Source organism: Melanaphis sacchari, unplaced genomic scaffold (assembly GCF_002803265.2).
Source record: "Melanaphis sacchari strain LSU unplaced genomic scaffold, SCAv2.0 Contig228_pilon_pilon, whole genome shotgun sequence".
Classification (NCBI taxonomy): Eukaryota; Metazoa; Arthropoda; class Insecta; order Hemiptera; family Aphididae; genus Melanaphis; species Melanaphis sacchari.
In genome coordinates this window covers 16,220-38,712 of record NW_020271105.1, presented here as the reverse complement: position 1 = coordinate 38,712, position 22,493 = coordinate 16,220, and the positions used below count along the sequence as shown (strand labels likewise).

The 22,493-nt window shown below is 29.8% G+C and overlaps 1 protein-coding gene across 1 annotated transcript; it reads left to right on the top strand.

Annotated features, from left to right (window-relative positions):
* The first annotated feature begins 2,480 nt into the window (after positions 1–2,480).
* On the top strand, positions 2,481–22,425 carry LOC112594284. The gene is made up of 15 exons (XM_025338988.1): positions 2,481–2,512; positions 2,743–2,781; positions 3,007–3,068; positions 3,481–3,520; positions 4,305–4,355; positions 4,518–4,556; positions 6,852–6,875; positions 7,874–7,882; positions 8,672–8,680; positions 8,986–9,012; positions 9,346–9,384; positions 13,181–13,216; positions 17,602–17,625; positions 21,007–21,063; positions 22,234–22,425. Exons 1-15 carry the CDS (start codon positions 2,500–2,502, stop codon positions 22,296–22,298), a joined length of 534 nt encoding a protein of 177 aa, XP_025194773.1. The 5' UTR covers positions 2,481–2,499; the 3' UTR covers positions 22,299–22,425.
* The last annotated feature ends 68 nt before the right edge of the window (positions 22,426–22,493 follow it).

Here is a 22,493-nt window from a genome sequence, read left to right as displayed (position 1 = left end):
ACACCTGTAAATTTTATGAAATGACGACCACTAAAGCTCGAATTGACTTTATATATCTTTATATTTGAATTATTTTATATTTATTTGAATACAAGAAATACAATAGTAGATATGCAAAATATATAACAAGAATAGTCAATTTACTACATGTTGGTTACAATTTTCATAGAAAACAAAATTTAAAATATAATACGGATAATATGAAAATTGTATTTCATTAAATGGTTTCATTTAAAACGATAAAATGAATCTTATAAAAATTTGGAAACTAAAGAATAAAATATTTCTATAAAGTTTGATAATTATAAATAATAACTAAATTAATAATAACTTATATAATTATACAAAGAAGATGAGCTAAATAATATTTTAACATTATAATATTTGTAGAACAATTAAAAACCAGAAATATCAATTTCTAAATCTATTTGAAAATCAAAACAAGAACCTGAATAGAATGGTATGAACTATTTGAATAATGACAATAGATAAAAATACATATATAATATATACAGGTGTCCTAGAGTTCTGACAAATGAAATAACTGAAAATCTAATCAATATTTTTCATTTTTATTTTATAGTAGGAAAATAATAATTTAAATTTGATTCAAATTTTTGAAAAATTGAAAATAGCCTATTTAGGAACATATTGAAAATTAACGTTTATAGTATTTATTTGAGTTATCCGTTTGCGACATATAACATTTAAATATTCGTTCAATTTACAGGTCTGTGCAATTTATAAAACCCAACAATAAAACTGAAGTCAAAATGAATCTAGATAATACACAGATTGTCAGATATATAGGTCACCCTATATGAACACCGTGTTATATATTATATAGTAACAATATAATATTTGGTATTTATAAAATTGAACTTTACAATAATAACCATAAAGGATTTAATTTATTTTTGTATTTTTACGTATTTTATTGATGGATTTATTGTTTATATTTTGTTTATTTTATTATTGTTATGTATAAGTATTTTATAGAATTTGAACAGCATTGAAGTGTGCGATAACATAACATCTGGTATATATTATGGTATCGAATGATTATTGAGCACGTTTTACTTTTTGTTTTGAACGGTTGAAGAGATGCTTGTAATTTAAAAAGTCATAGTTGACAGAGAAACTAATAAGATTAAGTTCGTATATAAAATACGTAACTGAACGAAGTACACAATCTTCAAACGATATTCAGCAACCTAGGGTACTCACATACAGCGAGTTTTACCGACCTAGGGTATTCACATACAGCGAGTTTCACCGACCTAGGGTATTCACTTACAGCGAGTTTCACCGGTGCTAGTATATAATAAAATAATCACGCCGGACTAGCAATACCTTATTGAAATAATACGTACGACAATAATAATAATACCAATAATAACAATAATAGTAATAAATATTGATACGACCGTGATAGCAGCGAGATGAGATAGCATCGTTATCACGGAGATGCCTCGCGACGGAGTTCGATGAACTGCTCCACGATATCAAAAGTACCTAACCACCACAGGTTATCGTCGATGAATGCGACACGACAACAGACCGAAATAGATGGATGGCGATTCGCATCGGTCAACTACCAATCACGTGGTATATGTATGTAATTATATATGAAGCTTTATGAATGCCAATTCACAACAAATAACGGCAACACAAACGAAATATAACAACATGCGGAACACTCCCGTGTACCAATCCGGGTGCAAAGTTTCGTGATGTGACACAAACACGACGTGAACGGTGAATCGATAGCACACAATAAGATGGGCCGCAAACTTGCCAGAAAAGCGGTGGAGCAACGGCTTGACTCCAAAAATCTACCTGCCAGACGGAACACTGAGCACAAATCCAACTTGTCGCACACGAACAAAATTCGAAGATCGCGCACGGGCGTGTGGGTCCGGTAAAAAAGACGGCCGTTAGCAGCACCAAAGTCTACAACCTCGACGCTCAAACGCTGACTGAAACGAGTAAACTCAAAAAGTCTATAATTATATGATGGGTGAGAGGTATCGATAAGGAATTAGTTATGGATAGAGGGTCGTCGAAAAGTTCATTGTACTCTTGAATACGAGGGCCAATTCGGGGCAGTGGAACGTGCATTAACATTTTCAAACCCAATGATTTTGTAAAAATTCAATTCAACTTTCAGTGTTACTATTAAAACAAAAAAATACTTTATAATAATATAAATATTTTATAAAATTTAGATTAAATTGACTTATAATATTCGGTTACAGTCGTTTTTTAATTAGAATGATTTATCATTTGATTCAAATTTGACACATACATTACACTGACTTACTGATAACTGATGAAGTACATTCGTACATTCGACACCTACTGCATAGTAGATTGGTTACTTACTTTTCTTTTTTTTTTTTTGATTGTTAATTTATAAAGATTTTTTTAAATAAATTTTATGAAAATTAATATTATCTGTTTAATTTTGAAAACAAAATAACAGATATTTTAAAATTTATGGGATATAAATGTAAGTATACTTTTTAAAGATTTATGCTATCAAAAAGAAATGTTATCACTTTAATTTTTGATCATTTTTTTTTTATTTATATTTAGTCATAAAAAATAGCTAAAACTATTTTATAATTATTAAATATTTGCATCTAATACACGATAATATTAAAATTGTGCAATACATAAATTTGCGTATATCATTGAAGATAGTTATAAATATTTTATGTATTATTTATATTTATGTAGATGACTCACCATTTATCAATTACCATGTTGCACTTTTATGTAAGTAATTTAGTGAGGATATAATTAATATTTCTTATAAATGTCTTATTTCTATGCTTAAAAAAATATATTATAGGTATAATATGTTGTTACATAATTTATTCCAACCTCCATATCGTATGCTTATTAATTATTATGTAATTCTGCATAATAAATCAAATTTAACATTTTATTTTGTCATTAATTATACGGTAACTCACGATAGCTATTGTTATCATTAAACAGATACAATAGATCTATTGGGATTAGATGGTCATCTGAACAACGAAGTGGATGATGAGTTTAAAGTGAGTTTTGTAAATTTATTTTTAGTGTAACACTTTCTAACTTTCTCAGCTAAATCAAAACTATTTATTCATTTTTAATTTTTTTTTTTAATCTAAAACATAATAATCAATTGTTATAGTTTTTCTAAGATATCAAACTTACTTTATAATAATATCATTATTATTTTTGTAATTCAGTGTGACAATTATTAATATCATATTTTGATAACAAGATAATATAAAAAAATTGCAATACATTTAACACACAGTATGCTTTTTTATAGTTTAGCATTTCTATCTTTAAAGTTATGTCATGATGATAATGCCGAAAATATTATTTTTTTTCTTAAATTTATGTTTACTACAAATGTTTATATATTATTACAAAAATCACATATCACAGATTCATTATGTTTAATTATATTTTATTCAGACCAGGATGAATTCAAAACTGTCAAAAGAAAAAATTATTGGTATGTTATTCAATAGTTTTTATAATTGTTACAGACATAATTATTTATCAAATTTCTAGAACAAAAGTTTAAAGTATTTTATCAATCAGAGATTTTTTTTTTGGATAAGAAAACTATTTTTTATAGCAACTATTGGCTCTAAACCCAAACTGCAGGCGTGTAAACTTTTTAATAACTTATAATATTATATAGATGATATAAATAGGTAAATTTAAATTATTACATATTTTAATTATGTACTTGCATAGCATTGAAATAAGCAAGTTAAGATTTACAATATACATACATTAAATGTAATAAACATACTTAAGTTTAACAGAATAATCAATAATAACCAGATGATCTTGTCTAGATAACGGGAACCCCTATTATTATTATTACTATTAGGAAGGATTAAATTATATGATCACGTAGAATTTGACATATACTTTTAATAACACTTCAAAAAAATAATTTTTTTTTTTTGTATGGCGCTTATGTCCGGGAGTAGGCTCGAAGGCCTATGTTCGGACTCCTATTTGGCAGAATTTTTAGTGGGCACCCGTAGGTTTCTGCCATGCCCGGGTGGGGGGGCGGCGGCTTCTCTCTCCAGACACCGTGAATGCCTGAAGAGTGACGCCGCCCGTGACCGAGATTCGAACCGGCGACGGTGTACAACGCAACCGACGCCTTAGCCCGCTCAGCCACTTCCCCCCCCCCCCCACAAACACCGAAACAAAAAAAAAAATATAAGTTAATTGATTGGTTATAATTAATATTTATTAAATTTTATTATTTCTAACAGATTATGTAAAACAATTCCAAACCGATAATATATTAACTAAAGAATATATCCGTATGTAATATTCTTAGATGTATCTGTTATTATAAATATTTATACGAAAAATGTATAGAATTCGTTTTAAACTTATGCTTCTGATTGTAATTTTATGTTTATTTTATCGTGTGAAAAAAGAAACATAACCAAATTATTTTATATTTTATTCATTTATTAAAGCTTCATTGAAGAATATAAAGAGTTTTTGTTTGGATAAAAGTGAGTTATAGAATATACATATAAAATATACAAATTCAAATTCTAAAAATATAATTTTTCCGTCAAACATTTTATACCAAAAAAGTATAAATATTTTAAACTATAACCACATATGTATAGGTAGAAAGTTCTATGGTGTATACGTTTTAAATCACCAGAGAAAAAAAAACTATGATCCTTGTTTTTATTCAAATATCAAATTTTGTCAAAATATACTAGCTTTAAAAGTTTATAGTTGAAAAAAGTGTTTTATGTTTTAATAAATATCGAATTTGTGAGATGATTATAAATTCGATAACAATATTGTGTTCAGATTGGATACCATAGCTATTAGCCTTTGTATTTCCCATAATATGCAAAATACGAAATTAATAAGAATGTCTACAACATCAAGCTACATAATTAAGTCGATATTTATTGTTCAAGAATATAGTCACTGGCATTTTATAAGGCGTGTCATGATAATCTTGTTCGATTTCATTTATAAACATAGATCAACGTCCAACGAATGCGTTATACAGAAATAATGGTATAATTAGATCTTCGTACAATTTTGTTCTAAAACAAATAAAAATAAAATGGTAAATCTTTATATAAAAATATTAAATATTAAACATGGCACAAAGAATATTTTGATTAATTATTGTACATAATATTAGGTATTTTGAGGTAAGCGAAAAATGTAAAGGTTTATTTCATCAATAAAAAAATCATACTTGACATGTTTCCTATGCATCCAATATTATAACTATCCTACGAGAAAAAAATAATGAATCATATAAAGAAAAAACCTTCGTTATTAATTTTTGTTAAAACTAATAAATATCTCTATTAATTGCTTTTATTTATTGGAAAGATTTTTAAACTCATACCAAATCTACTAAAAATCAAAAAATTTCTCTGATTAATAATGTTTTAAAACATAATTAAAATCATAACCTACGAATATACTGATGTTTGATGGATATAGAAAATATTGTGGCAATTCGTTATAGTTAATTATGGGTGTAAAATTATACACTGCATAATATGTATTTTGTTATATTAGGTGAAAGAGTATTTTGATATTATTCAATCTTGCTTTAATTTTTATCTTTTCCTTAATTAGTTACACGATGTATATTATAGGCAATATTTAATAAATGGAATTATTCCGTCGATTAGAAATAATAATAATAGTAATAAATTTAAAATAATAATAATAATGCATATACGTGACTAGTTTTTAATGTTATGTAAATAATAATTGATATTATTTTCATTCATATAATATATAATTAAAAACGTTTGATAAGCACGCCCCTTAAAGTCTATTCACACATAAATAATGCAAATATTAATTTAAAATTAACATAAATAGTTAAATGGGTAATCCATCTCCAAATCATTGTTAGAACATCATTAAATACTCCATAAAAAAGGCTTAAAACAGAAACATGAAAGGCTAAAGAATTCAGAATATTAGACACACATCGCCGATTGTTTATATATATATATACATAAGAACTTATTAAATTAATAAAACTCGTGTTTTTTTTACTCATCAATCATTGATCATTTACTATTTATTATTAAATTAAAAAAAATAATGTATAAATTATTATACATTAGTATTCTGTCACTACGTTTAATTCATATTTTTAAAACGTACCAAATGTTAAGGATTTATATCGGTATATTTCTTTACTTTGCTTAACTGTTATTATAAAATCAACAATAACACGAGAAATATTTTAAAATAACTCTAACTTTCATTTATTATAATTTTTCAAGTACTAAGTTATACTTTCAGGCGGTATATATTATAATATTACATTCATTTTAAATCGTAATAGATAATTTAATAAACTATTAATTTGTGGCCAGGTGTGGCGTGGTGGTTGGCCTCAGTCATTAATGTGTTCTGAAGTCAAGCATCAGTAGGCATCTCTAGCTCTCAGATAGGTGACTACCCGAGTTATTGATGACGAATCTAAGGCGTACACACATACACATACGTGTTTCAATTCTTCTAAATAATCATTACAAACAAAAAAACTTAACACAACAAAAAAAAAAACCTACAGTTCCTATTCACAGGTAATGGCCTTAGTTGCCGGACTTAATAAGATCAATAAAAACTATTAATTTTAAGGAACAATATAGTATTATAATTATTGTACTAATTGAATATTTAATATTAAGCTGTCTAAAACATAAATTAAAAAAAAAGATTTCATAAAATTGCCTTGAAATTTACAATTCAACATAATTTTTAACATTAAATAATTTATGATTACTTTATTATATTTATAGGTTCAATATGTTATTCCTTTTCAAGTAAGACCAAAAAATTTTTTATTATTACAGTTATAATTATACTTTTATAAAAATATACTTTACTTAATATCTAATACATTTATCATAATTTTAAATTCGTTATAACCGTTAAAATTTATCGAATCTTTTATCATAGTATTTGTGTTAAATTTTTAAAGTAAAGCATTCTTTTAAAGTATTAAATAAATGTTGACGAACACCAAAATAATTATTTAAATAATATAATTTTGCAATATTAAATTCGGTCTAACACTTTATTTTTAATGTCATCATTGAGTATAGATGTTTTTCTTGATTGTCCGTACCTTAGTATATTCATTAAAATCAAATAGTGATTAAATGTTTTTGTATTTGATAGAAATTGTGTATACCTATTATGTGGGATTTCAATAAGTGTTCAGTGTTTCAAATAAGTGATGTGAGAGTTTTTATATAATAATAGGAAACAATGAACATGCCATAGGTGTATTAGGTATTCCGTGTGTTACAGGGTCCGACCAGTTCTTCCGGGTTGCCCCGGAGACACTCGAGCCCTTTATGTAGCCGCGAGGCTATCTAGGTGTATTAGGTATTGTGAGTTACAAATGTATCGCCTTATATTAAATATTTGTATTTTATAGAAAAAAAATCAGTGAAAGTTATATAAGATATTATAATTGGTTCCCAATTTTATTTTTACAAAAAGTATCGATTTTCTGATTGCTACAAAGTAGATAACATGTGGTATATTGTCAATTGAAAGGGAGACTTTGATTTCTTTCGAAAGTTGATTCATTAAGTGTATTCCCATTAAAATGAAGTATTTAACATATCAATAAGTTTATAAAAATGTCTAATTGGAATTGTATTATTTTAAAAAATAGGAGATAAAAATGTAAAAGAACAATCATTTATTATGTTATTGAATTGAAAATTCACTGTATTCTAAAGTCCAAATAGTAGTTTATTAATAATTTTGTTTACATATAAATAAATGATTTACTTTTATACTTTCACAGATATTAATAGTAAGTTCATATTATTATAATTAACTATTTAATTTTATCTGAAATCAAACAAGATTAAACTAAATAAATATATGTGATATAAAGCTATTTGGTTAACATAAAAAAGCATGATAAATGTTTTAAATATCACTACTGAGATTTACATTAAAACAATATCAGTTAAAGGCAATTTAGGCTATAGCTTCTTTTAAAAGTTTATATTAATTGACTAATAAGCAGGCCTTACAAATGTTACTCGTATAATAACGTTATGATTATAATGTTATATTTACCAACAAACGATTGAACTTTATAAATGTAATTATAATGGAAATGATAAACATAAATAATTAAATAACACAAAACAAAACATAACGGTTAACAAAATATATCATCAAACAAAACATAACACAAAAGTTATATATTATAGTATATCATTAAAAGAAATAATTAATTTCCTACTATTAAATAGTTATAAATTATGAAATATATTAAACATTTTAATTCTGAATAACGATAAACGCAAAAGTTGAATAATGTTTAAGTTCTCAATAACGATAAACTCAAAATTTGTAAAATATTTTAATTTTAAATAACATATAACAATTTTTTTCAAATGCAAGCCCATCTAATAACTAATAAGTAATAACAATCACTCAAAACATTACAATAGTTTCATACTAAAAATGTTATTATAAAAAATAGCTATTGAAAAGATTAATTATAAATTAATTGCTTAGTTCTACTGTAAAAATAATTAAATAAAATAAGTAAATATTAATTTAAAATATATTTTATTTGTACTTCTAGAGTGTACATGTAAGTTAATTGACTCAACAATAAAATTTTTTTTTATTTTTTAACAATATTATAACAATGAAAATATTAAAAAAATAAACATTTTATCGCTTTTATAATAACTTATAATAAAATATAATAGGCCTAAAATTATAAAAAAAGTTTTGTAAATCAATAAATTATGAATATAATAATTGACTGTTTCACATTTTTCTATTTTAAGTATTTTTTTAATTATAATGAAATAAGACTTTTGTTTAACCTATCATAAAAAGCACACTTTAAATTTTATCATTATTATTAACTAAGAAAAAATTTAATAATAGCGAGTATTGAAGAAGTATATAAAATTGGTATGTATATAATTAAGTATGTATATTGTACTAAACAAAATAATCTAGCGTTATATGGCAATCATAAAGTTCTCTGACGGGTCAAAATTTAATTAATCCAGAAATAGTTATATAGACTACTTAGTAGTAGTAGTGTGTAGTAGTAGTCACTACTACACACTAGTTTCCGATTATAAAAATATTTGAATAACATAATATGTAAAATATGTTGTAACAAAATGTTAAACATTACTGTCAAATAACAGTAGAAAAAAAAAAATAAAATACTATCTAAAAGCATTTATGAGCCTTATAATTACTGTGATAATTAATGTATAATTAATTTATTTACAGCTGATATACGTGACTATTTGTTAAAGTCTTATGAGATAAGTAAGAAAATTAATAAAGTATATTTTTATGATTCATTTATAAATATTTATATAGTGCCATTAATAAACTATCAATTAAACTAAGATTGTGAAGAATATAAACATGTTTACATTTAAAATGTAAAAAAAAAGCATCAATTAATAATTTTAATTAAATTTTATATGATACAACGTATTCTATAATAATTATTTGATAAAAATAGCAGTTTTATTATAAAAACTGTTTGCTGTTCATATTTCAGTAATTTTTATGCACATGACGATTTTAGTGTATTGAAAAATTACGTTGTTACACGTCATTCGTATTACATAGGTACATCTTTCCGTGTGTTGTGAGACCTGACAAGTTCTTCTGAACTTTACCCCGGATATACTTCGCTCCTTTATGTTATGAAACATAGCTCAATAATACATGTATACAAATAATAATAGAAATGGAACTTTTGGCTCAATAATACTGATATAAAAATAATATTAAGAGCTATTAGAGCTACAATATAATAATAATAATAATAATACTAATTAGCCCTTTTGGACCAGCCGTATGAAAATGTATATATATAATATATAAATAAATAAAAAACTCACCGATTGTCAGTGCACTGTTGACCAGCTGCTACCTAGCTATATAAATAAAAATGGTTATTAACACACACAGAAGCTACAAATAGAAATATAAAAAAAAAAGATCGAAAACTATTCAAATAAATAATATATAAAAACTTGGCGATTCGCGCACAGTAAATAATAATAATTCCAAAAGGTGGCGATTCGCGCTCACGATAATAGAATAAAAAATATGACATAGATTTTTACAAGGATAATAATAATATAAAAATGCGAACGTTTGGTCTTCGCTCGATGACGTACGGCAAAAGACAAGAATTCATGGCGGCTTTGCTAATTATTATTCGTGCAGCCGACGCGGCGGCTTGTGATAACGCGCCAATACGTTACGTTTTACGAGTATATCATCTTTCAGTGTGTTGCGGGGCCTGAAAAGTTCTTCCGAACTTTACCCCAGATATACTTCACTCCTTTATGTTGTCGTGATTATGTTTTGGGCAAAATACCAGGGTTAGCTCCCGAGTGCCAGGCACCCCGAAAGCCCGCCCTGGATGCCACCTCACTTTAGGCATCATAACGAGCCGATACGCGACCAGGGCCAACGGAAACCGTTCAAATCAAGCCATTTTCCCTAAGGCGGTACTCCCACAACCACCACGAGTCCTTTCTCAAGTACGGCGGTCCCGCAACGGACGAACGCAGGTACTCGGTGAACTCCCGTAGTTACGCATCGCAGGCCTGGAGGAGCTTACTCCGGGTCCCGTGGTACGAGGTTTGAACCCGGCGTTCCGGCCCTCGCAACTTCCAGGTTCCGCAAGCAGATCGCCGGAGCACCGCAAACGTGTACCACGACGACCCCCTTTTCTGCGTGCTGTTTGCCTGTTTACAGATTGACGTTTCTGCTTGAGTGCTTCGTCCGGATCAAGCCCCGAGCCGGCTGAATACGTGCACGTGTTTCACCCGAATGGTGGTCTGGCCCCTATCGTTCGAGCTCTCGGTCTAGGCAAGAAATCTATCATGGGAAATGGCTCCCAATTTGCCCCGCGATGTAGCCCGTCCATCCCCCGACTAGGTGGGTCTCATTGAAGAGGGCGTACAGCGAAACTATTGGGGGTACCGCCTTAGTTCCCTTGAGTCGGCAATTGATCCTCGCTTTGCTTGTCACTATCCGTTATTTCGCAGGCTTTCACTCCACAGCCACAAGTTGCAGATCGACGGTCGTGTTGACTAGGCCACTCGGGCGATTTGTACTCATGTGGGAATAAGAGGTAGTGTCCCCTTTTCTCTGGCAGTACGACGTTTCTTTCAGCTGCCCTCTAGCCACGCGCCTTTTCCGCTTTTTATATAAAATCTGGGGTCTGGGTCATGCTAACGAGATCGCTCTTCATCTTTGCGTTCTATGACCTCCCAGGAGAAACTTTTAAACGCAAAGAACATGGCCTCCAAAGAGGTCATGGTCTCGGAAGGTTAGTCACTCACTGGTGAGGACCAGCCACTTGTGCAGCGGCTGCGAGTTTGTCTCTTTCCTGGCTATATACTGGGCAATAAAATAGCACATGATCCGCGATTTCCTCGGGGAGACCGCATTAGCGTATGGTGGTCTCGTAATACCGCTTTTTTTTTGATCCGTTTCAGGACCCACTGGCGCGTGCCGCATTTCCGTCAGTCTTTACAATTGCGACGGCCGCGTTACGCATCGAGCTCGCATCGTTCGTTCGGCCGCACAGCTCCGACCGCGTTCTTACGAACGACGCAGGTAGTTGGTCACCCGGATCTCATCCGCCACCTATGGGAGTGTCCATGTTAGCCAGTCCGTTCATAATCTTTTGGGGGTCTGCTAGGTCTGGCGTCGACCAAGTCACTGAACCCCCCTTGTAAACTGAGGGTGCGGTTCGTTTATTTGGGCGCATTCTAGGACTCTAACGCCCAGCCGGCCCGAAGGCCACGCCTGGCGCCAGACTACCCAGCCAAGTGCAGCTTGCCTCCTTGGCCCAACCAGAATACCCGATTGTCCCCCTTCCAAGATTTTAATCTCATAGGCGGTTCTCTAACCTCCCCTAACAGGTAAGATCGCCCGGTAGCCACGAGGGCCTCCAGTGTTTTTCTCGGGAACGCCTTCTAGGCTGCAAGCGGCGGTCCCGGGCCGGCAACCGTGTCAGCGAATTGCTCTTCTATTCGCCATTCCATCGGCGCCCGCATCGAAACCACGATAACTCTGGTATTGGTCCACCCGGCCGCGCCGAATCGAGACCGGGGCTCTCGCCTTCCGAGGACCGCCCGCCAGGATGCTCACTGTGGTCAAGGTGGCCCGGCTACATCTTCCGTACGGCGAGCCGCAATTCAGAGGGAAGAGATCCCGCGCCACGGGTTGACCTAGGTCTTCAAGCCCGTGGAACGACGTATCCGCCGCCCTCCGGATCGGGCAAACGCCACGGTCTGTAACGAATGTATACGGAGCCCAATCCCGCATGCCACCCTGTCGACCGGTGTCAGTAGCGGACGTTCCTCCTTGCAGTACCAGGCCCGAGAACCACCGCTGATTACCAGCGAAACCAGGCTGTGGTTTCATTAGATCCGGTGTCGGTACTTCTTTTCGTGTGTTACGGGGTCCAACCAGTTTTTCCGGGTTGCGCCAGAGACACTTGACCCCTTTATGTAACCGCGTGTCTATCTCTTCCTGGCGGGAGACACAGACGTTTATCCGGGAAACCCTCCCGTGGTGCCACCTCGCCTTAGGCGCCATAATGAGTTACCGTCGCGACCAGGGCCCGACGGATTACCCCCAAGTCAGACCCTTTCTACTAAGGCGGTACTACCACTACCACCACTAGTCCTTCCTCAAGTGTGACGGGCCTCCCGCGGACGATCGCGAGTCCTCGGTGAGTCCTTGCGGTCGTGCGCCCCGAGACCGCTACCCACGGAACGTCGGGGTGCTTTTAGCAAGTCAACCCGACGAGGCTTACTCCGAGTCCCTTGGTACGAGGTTCGAACCACAGGTTATATAAAATAAATATAAATAATCTTAACCTTTATGGTTTACATTAGTAAGTTATGTCTATTTTAATCTATTTATATGATTTGTTGACATTATATTTTATTTTAGATCATGCTATACTTTAGATTAGTACCTACGATTGTACTTCATATTTCAAGAAAAACTTAATTTAGATATTAAGCAAAAACCAAAAATATGTAAATAGTTATTAACAATTTCATATTTTTTTCTGTAGGTCAACAAATATATGATCATAAAGATTTACCTGCAGGTATAAATCAAGTATAAACAAAATTATTATCTAGAACAAAATATTTTAGTGTCTGACGCGTATCTATATTTTTGTTTCATATACTGTAATTGTTACAAATATTTTTTAAATCCTTTATTGTAATCTTATCACAATTGATGTAATTACAAATTTAAATTGTAGCATGTGCGTAATTTTAGTGGTAAATTTGTTCTATCCTCAGTTTTTGTGTGCCGATTACATGTTTGGTACAGTCCAATTTTTGGATGATGAGTGTATTAGACCAGTGTTAATACTGTTTATAATCGTGTTTAATTGTTACTTGTTACATTATCGAACATCCAACGCCTAAAGAGGACAATTATTATAAATGCAATACCTTAAACTTTATTTATGTTTGTTAAGTAAATCGATAATAGGTATCTTGTATCTGTGTTATTTTCCAAGATTTTTTTTTTTTTTATTTATAAAAAACAAATATTTACAATCTGGATTCATTAACAATAAATAAATTTTAGGAAAATATTTACAAGGTGTAGAGGCATGGTTGAAGGGGGCATCCATTGACACTAATTCAATAATAAATCTTTAATTTTGTTTTAGTTTAATAATTAAATAGATTATTATTATTATTATTATTATTAATTATTTTTGGCTGATTATGAAAGTAAGTCACATGACTAGTTTCGTTTTAGGCGTCGAGGAGGTATGTTGGGAATGGTGGCAGAGGAAATATTAGAAATTAGAGGATTAGGGTGATTGTGAATGTGCGCTTGGAAATTAGAATAATATATAAGAGCGAGAAGAAGTAGAGTCCGGAGGTTTTCCAGACTTGTGAATAAGTATTATAATTTAATGTTTCCAAGATTCAGGGAAATAGGATAGTCTGAGAATAGAGTTGTAAAGCTGTGTTAGAAGTAAGATGGCTTTTTTTGGGTAAGTGTTTAATGATTGAGTTAGTTATAAAATCTTGTCCTGGAGATTTTTTTGTGGGTAGATTTTAATTAAATACTGGATTTCAGAGGAAGTAGTGTGTTTGATTGGTAAACAGATAGAGAGGGTATTAGATAATGCTGATTCAATGTATTTTACATAATCTAAAATGATGTCTTCAGAGTTAGACAAAAATCTGTTTTCGAGATTTGAGGCAAATAAGTTAGCTTTATCGAGGTTTGATATAGTCAGTGAATTATCTGGTTTGCGCAATGGCAGTATTTTATTTTTTTGTTTTGTTATGTTTTTGTTGGTTTCCAGAGTTTGTTAGTTGAACTGTTTAGAGAATTTAAATAGTGTTGGTAATTATCTGTATTGTGTTTTCGGAGAGCATTTTTTAAAGAACATGCTAAATTGTTATAGATTTTTTTTGTCATTTTGGAGATGATATCTTTGCCATTTTGAGCGAGTTCAAGGTTTTCAGCTAGAAGTTGAGATATATGATTAGGGGGTTAAATATTCGATTTTTGGTGAGTTGGATTACGTAGAGTAGAGTCAATTGCTGCATTTTTAATGATGGTAGAGAATATTTTGACTACGTTGTCAACATCTAAGGTTGTTTTTAGGGGTATGGTAAGCTTAATTTTATTTTTAAAAACATTTTCAATTATTCTGACCACCAGAGATAAGAGTAGGGTTTTATAGTTATTGAAGCATTGTTAATGTTTAGGATAACTGTTGAGTGATCAAAAGATAGATCTATAAAGTTAATTTTTTTTTTGTGGTTGATAAGATTTGGGAGTATTGTGACGAAAGAATCAAAGATGTCTGGACGTCTTTTATTGTGCGATGGCCAGTACGTGGGATTTTGGAAGCAAAGAACCTTTAGGTTTTTATTAGATACGGAGTCATGCAGTATACGGCCTCGGGTGTTTATTAGTCTTGAATCCCAAAGGGGATGTTTGCAGTTAAAATCACCCCCAGCAAGAAAGTTGTTTCCAAGAGGATTAAAAAATTACGTAAAAATATTAGTATTTATTTTTTGATTCGGTGGACAATATACTCAAGATATAGTAAGTGGTATATTGTTAAGCACTAATGTAATATTAGTGGTTTGTAGACCAGCAGATTGGTAAAATGGTATAATCGAGAGTTTGTTTATTGAATTAATTAGTATTGTAGAGCCAGCATGAGCGGTACCGTCAGGGCGATCGCAGTGGTAGGTTTCGTAACCAGTATTTTTAAACGTTGAGTTAGTAGTTAGATAAGTATCAGTTATTAGAGGTATATCTATAGAGTTTTTTAAATTAAAATTTTTAAGTTCATTTTTTTGGTGAATTAATCCATTTGAGTTTCAGAAGAGTATTGAGATAGGGTGATTAATATTGTTACGTCTATTTGGCATTGTTGGAAATAATGAGCTTGTCTATGACAGTAGTTAAAAGTGAGATTAGTGGGGTGATCAGAGCCTTTAGAGTTTAGATCATCGATAAAGGAAAATATTTTAAGAAGAACTAGTATACATTAGCCTCACTGGAGGCGTTAATGTGATTTGCAGTAGTATTTTTTTTTTTTAATAGCCTGAGAATATGACATTGCGGAGAAAAAGTTAGAATTTTAAGAAGTGTTTACATTATTTAAAATATTGCAAGAACTTTTATTACTACGTGTGATATTGAAATTATCTTGAGTAGGATGGTTTTTGATTCTTGAGTGTTTGATAGCTTGAACAAATTTGTGTAGCGGGCAATCTCTATAGTTTGCTGGGTGGGGACCGTTACAGAAGGTGCATTTTGCAGGCAGATCTTTTGATTTATGGTAGTTGTTTGAGGAATGAGGTTTGCCGCAAAGAACACATTACACATTTTAGTGGGCGATTGCAATAGCAATTCTTGTGACCATAGTTTTGGCAGCGAAGACATTGAACTGGCTGGTGGTTTATACGAAGCTCTTCTATTTCAATTTTTGAGTGGCATAGAAAGTCGATTTTGAAAATGTTTTTATTGTTGATATTTGTTGATATTAGATTCAAGGTCGGTGAAGAAAAGTGGGAAAGAGAGTTTGGTGTTGTATTGTAAAACGTTGGTTATGTTTCTTGGATTATGGCCAAGAGAAATAAGTTAATTTTTTATATCAACTAGTGAAGTTGTGTAATGTAGGTTTCTAATTACAACTCAGAACGATTTTTCAGATAGGTTTTTTTGATAAGTATGGTAGTGGGGGTTATTAGATTGTAGAAATTTAATGACAATTTTATACGAATTGACTGTGGCAGTGGCAAGTTTAACGCTATTAATTGAACTTTTACATGAGAATTTATCATTTTTTTTTATTTCTTTGATTTTTGCACAGAAGGATGCAAAGTCGTAAACTGTATGAATAAAAATTTGCGGAGGCGGTATGGTTTCGATTTTATGTGATTCGTGATTCGTTGTCTTGATCTAAATTTATGGAGGAGTTTTGGTGGACCTGATCTACAGTTTCAAACATCACATTTGACGAGAGTAGTTAGAAACGATTTTTTGATACATAAGTGGCTTGTTTTTTTTGATGATTATTTGAAGATGATAAGGAAGGGGAGAAAAGACGTTTATAATTAGTAGGAGTCGGGTATAGTTGGAGTTATCGGGGATTTATTTGACATGTTCTATATACGAAACGTTGACATAATCAAAGGTGAGACACTTTTGTTGTTGTTCATAATGAATTTATTATTGGTATTATCGCTGAACTGATAGTGGAGTTGCGTAATAGGTAATTAGCGGGCCGACCGAGTGACCACCATATATTCGATAGCTGATTACTGATTAGTGATTAGTATTAATTAAAGAAGTTACAAAAATAACTGTGACGGTGTCCAAAGCTGATAGAGAGATGCTGTGTGTGGCTTGTTGGATGTATGGTACTTGGACAAAGAAGTACGTTTTTTTTAAGTGAAAAAATAAAACTATTATTTTACATCTATTAGAAGAAAAGAAATAAGGTAACGAAATACGATGTTTCATTGTTTGACGACGCGCTAGTATCAAGATATTTATGCAAATAGAATCATATAATATTTAAAGTGAAATTTTAAAAAAGAAAGCAACAATATTTTTCTGTGAAAATTACACAAACAGTTGATTTTTTGGCTATTGACATGTGATTGAATAAATTAAAAAATTGTTTTATTTTTACACATCAATAAATTATAAAAGTTATATTGTCTTAGTTTTCTTCGCTACAGTGGGCGCTTAACATTATTAACCTGTAATCGATTACATGCTCTGGTCAAACGTTACAAGAAATGTTCAAAAATTGGTCAGCATTATAGATACTTTACTGTCCTATTTAAATTTTAGATAGATAAATAGCCCATATCAAATGCACTCCTGTTACAATAAATATGACTGCAATGATTGGAACTAGGATTAAAAAATGTAGTTTATAATAGCACAACTAACGACATATTTTATATTTATATTTTTTTATAGATAAAAGATTGCGAAAATGGAATGGTAAATTATTTAATATAATATTTTACCTCTCATGTCCTTAAACTTGTTGATGTTGCGCACACAGCTTAAAGTCATGATAATAGTTACAGTAGAAATCGTAATTACTAATTAATACTTGTTAGGTATGGAATATTTTTTTTTATGGAAAACCGATGTACATGTTTTAGTAAATTATTTATAGCACACCTTAATTATTTAAATGATCAATGGAATGAAAAATAATTTAAAGAATTAACAATATAATAATTAATAAATAACATAATTTATAACACTTGGATTTTTACCATCTTATAAAATCTTAAATATTCATAACTGATCAGGATTAGAAAATTTCAAAAAGTTGTTAGAAGTTAATTAAAGTATAATAACAGTATGATTCTTACTACCGACTTAGAAATTTTATCACAGAAACTTAAGAAGGTATTTTAACATATTATATGAATATAACAACTTTGTAACTAATGAAAACTAATAAAAAAAAAAAAATAATAAAGTGACTTTTAACAAACAATAGTATTAACAAAAATTATCATTTAAATGAGTATTTATTTTGGTTTTTCGCAAACTTAATTAAATCTTTGTCATTTTTAACAGACTTAGGAAATTCAATACAGTCTTCTTTATAATTGAAATAAATCAATATTTCAGCTCTTATAAGATCTATGGAACGCCTATTTCTCTCATCTCTTCATTTAATATTCATTACAGATAATAATCTTTTAGTAAATGCACTACTTGATGGTAGTGTTAATAAAAATGAAATGAATGAAAACATATTGGGCAATTCAATATCTTTCTAAAATATAAATTGTCATTTTTCTGGAATAGTTTTTACATTTTTCCAGTCGTTTGTGTATATAAATTGTTTAAAACTGATTGTACAATCACTATTTCATCAAAAAGTTTGTCAAAATCAATTTTTTGTAATTGAGGTATATGATGAACGATTTCTTCAAAGTGTTTATAGTTAGGAAATGTATTTTGAGAAAACTGAAAATGTGTAAATTTAAATAACCAATTTCGTTTTTTATCAAAATTGAAATTATTATTTAAATATTTAAATGCTTCATCAAAAAATAAATGAAAACTTCTTGTTATAGTATTTTTCAAATTCTTATCTTATAAATTGTTCAGTTTTTATTTGTTAAAAAACCAAAAAATTGTTATATAGTTATAGTTTTGAGATTGAACATGATACTAAATAATTCAATTAGAGTAGTAGAATTTTTTTCAATCTTTTTCACAGCACTATTAAACATAGGAAAATATTATTACAAAAAAGTAAATATATTTCTATTTTCTCGCTAACTACTAGACTTCCTTCAGTAATTTTAGGTAATGATTGTATTCGTTTTGGACAGTCTGAACTAAGACTTAAAAAATAACTTATCAAAGTTTGATAGTTACACAATATTCTGTCTACACATGGAAGTAGTGATAACCACCTAGTACCAACATGTCTTATTAATTCTTCTATTCTATTTCAAAAAAAATTATGAAATTCTTTTAAATTTTCTCTTTTTTTAGCAGAATTAAAAAAATGGAAATACATTTTTAATATTAAATTTTTAACATCTATATCTAAATAATCCATAACTTTTTTAACACAGTTGTGAAGTATATGCGCATGAAAATAATTTTTTATTATATTTGGATTTTTGGCTTTAATATTGATAAATAGTGAATAATGTAGACCAAAATTAGTACTGCAGTTATAATCACTAAAACTACTAACTTGTTCCCAATTTAATTCAGTATTAGTAGAAAATATTGTCAATCATCTTAAATATACCATCAGCTGTTTCAACAGAGTTTTCTATAAAATCTGACAACATTTTGTTAGCCTTCTTTAATAAAAATCTGTATGCATACAAGGCAAAATTTGATATTTTTTTTTTATTAGAAGCATCAGTTTGTATGGAATAAAATAATGGAAGATTGTGATTTTTAAGTTTTTGATACAAATAGAATAACGACCTGGGGGCTAAAACATTTTGCGTTATAGCTTCAAATTTTGTTCTACCACAACTTATTTTACCCGCAAGTTTTGAGTCTTCAAAAATAAACTTGTCTAATTTAAAACTACTATCTAAAAATTAAAATGGATGATTGAGTTTTTAATATGGTAAATTTTGATAATATCAGCAGCTATAACAAGTTCCTCCTCGGACGAATTTTTAACAGCAAAATATTTATTAACTACATTATTTATTTTGCATGCTTTAAACTTTGTTTGGTGTTTTTTTAAAGTTAAATAACGCACCACTGAGTTGTATTCCTTCATAAAAATATTAAAACAATTCATACATAGTTTATATTCTGTATTAAAATCATCATTTCTTCTTTACCACGTGTTTTGTTCTTCTCAATGTTTTTCGTAGATACACAATCGACGAACTTCTTTTGGAGGAATTTTATTTACATCACAATGATCTGGGTCTGACTGATTTGAGTCTGAATCTGAACTGGGTTATCTATTCATGTTGTATTGTTGTAAAATAAAAAAATTATAAAAATATGATAAAATGATGTTAAAAGTACTATCCTTTTTTGATAGCTAGACTCTCAATTGCTGTTTTCGGAGTTTATTTATTTTAGATATGCGAAAAGCACTGGGCAAGGAATGGAAAATGCATCCAATTCGCCGCAGACAGATTGCCTAGTCAAGTATCGACATGCACCGCACCGGGTGATAACTGATAGCAAGATACTTAATTGCCATTTTCGGAATGGATTTATTTATCTTCCATACACAAAAACACAGGGAAAGCTACGGGACAAGGTGTATTACACCTGTGAATTTAATGAAATGATCGACCACTAGACGCTTGAATTAGACTTTTATAAACTTTTATTATTATTTACGCGTTTAAATCAACACCGCCTAAGTGTAGAGCCACCAAATCAGAATAACCAACGTCAGAAACGCCGTTATCACCGGTTTCATCTACTAGACTTTTCTAACTGCGGTATTTTAAAGTCATATCTCAGACCTAGGAAATTCACTTTAAACAATTTTCAGCTACCTAGGGTATTCACATACAGCGAGTTTCACCGGTGATAGTATATTGATAAAATTAAAATTATAATAATAATGAAATATAAATATGTGTTTTTGTAAAATTTAAGACAGTACTGCTCTAATGTAAGACGGTTGGCAACTCTTGCTGTGTACATAAAATTGATAATCACAACTTGGTCCAACATTTATAACTTTATTATTTTCACCTTAACAACATATCATGAAAACAAATCATGTCAATATAAATATACACATAAATGCAAAAATAAGATTAATATAATATAAAAATATAATTGATTGTATTAAAACTAATAATTAAGTTTAACAAATAATAAATTAAATAATACTTATTATTTTAGCTCAAGCAAAACTTTACTACAGTTATCATGAAGAACTATTTACTAAGACTTATAATAGTATGTATTTTGTGAAAACTAATTTATAATTATATTTTTTTTTCAATGATTGTTATATAATTTAACATATATCAGTAAAATAAACATGATATCGTAGGTATAATTAAATGTATTCATAGACTTATAAGCTGAGCTGATATTAGTTTATAAATGTACGACTCTTATTACGATATAATTGTTGGTGGTATTGACATCAAAGAAATTAAATGATATTGAACTATAAACTTCAACAAACCATAAGTAATTTATATTATTTTAACTAAATCTTAAATTACTTTTATTATAGAGCAGGGGTGGGCAACTGGCGGCCCGCGAGCCTTTTTTATCTGGCCCGCACTAAATTTTCAAATTGCATTAGGTATAGGTATAGAATTTTAACCTATGTCCTATTTCATTATATACAAAATAAATGCTATTCAAAATGTATATTTTGAATGACCTTTTTTTTTTTGCTTTCTATGTTCTGGCCCGCTATATTTTAAAAAATTGGCCCTATAGTAACTTTGAGTTGCCCATCCTCCCTGTTAAAGAGTATAAATATATAGTGGGTACATAATAGATAAAAAAAAAAATGGAATGTTTATAAAGATTGTTTTTGATTCAAAATTCGAGGATTAAAAATCAAATCAAAATTATTGTCGAAATGATCCTTAAAATGATTATAAATTTATAAAAAATTATATTTTTTAAAATAACTTATTTATAAAAATAATTTATTTTGATTGAAAAACTATACTTTGGAAATTTTAAAATGAATTTAACATCCTATAAGATATTAGCCCTAGTAATAGTGCGTAGTAGTAGTATCACTATAATCTCGATATAATACATACAATACATATGAAATAAAATATACATGCTTGTAATAATCTGCAAGAAAAATATGATTTGATTTATCAAAAATGATTCCTATAAATAATGACAATTGTTTATGTTTTATCGTAAGTTTTTAAGTAGTTTTTTGTTTTAATTTGTATTTATTTATTTTGTGTTTGTACTAATTCTGTGCCATTAATCATCATTAATGCAAATGACGATTATGCTAAATAACTGTATTAACAAATTTATACATAATATATAAAGCTAAAGATTTATAAATTTTAAATAAGCATAATTTATAGTAAAAAATTAATTCCGTTAATGAATACGGTATTTATTTTTGTTTTTTAGATATGGAAAATTTGAAACTTATCAAATGGTGTAATGATAACATACCCAATATAATGAATAATTAAACTATCAACACTATTAAATACAACTGGATATATCAAGCCTACTAATGAAAATATCGAAACCATTGAAAAATAACTACAAGATAATAAAAAATATGTCAAATTTATTTAATGAACATATAGTTATGTCATTATTAGTTAATTATCTTGTATATTAAAATAAATAATATTTTAAGTCAGTGAAACCTTTTTTTTTGT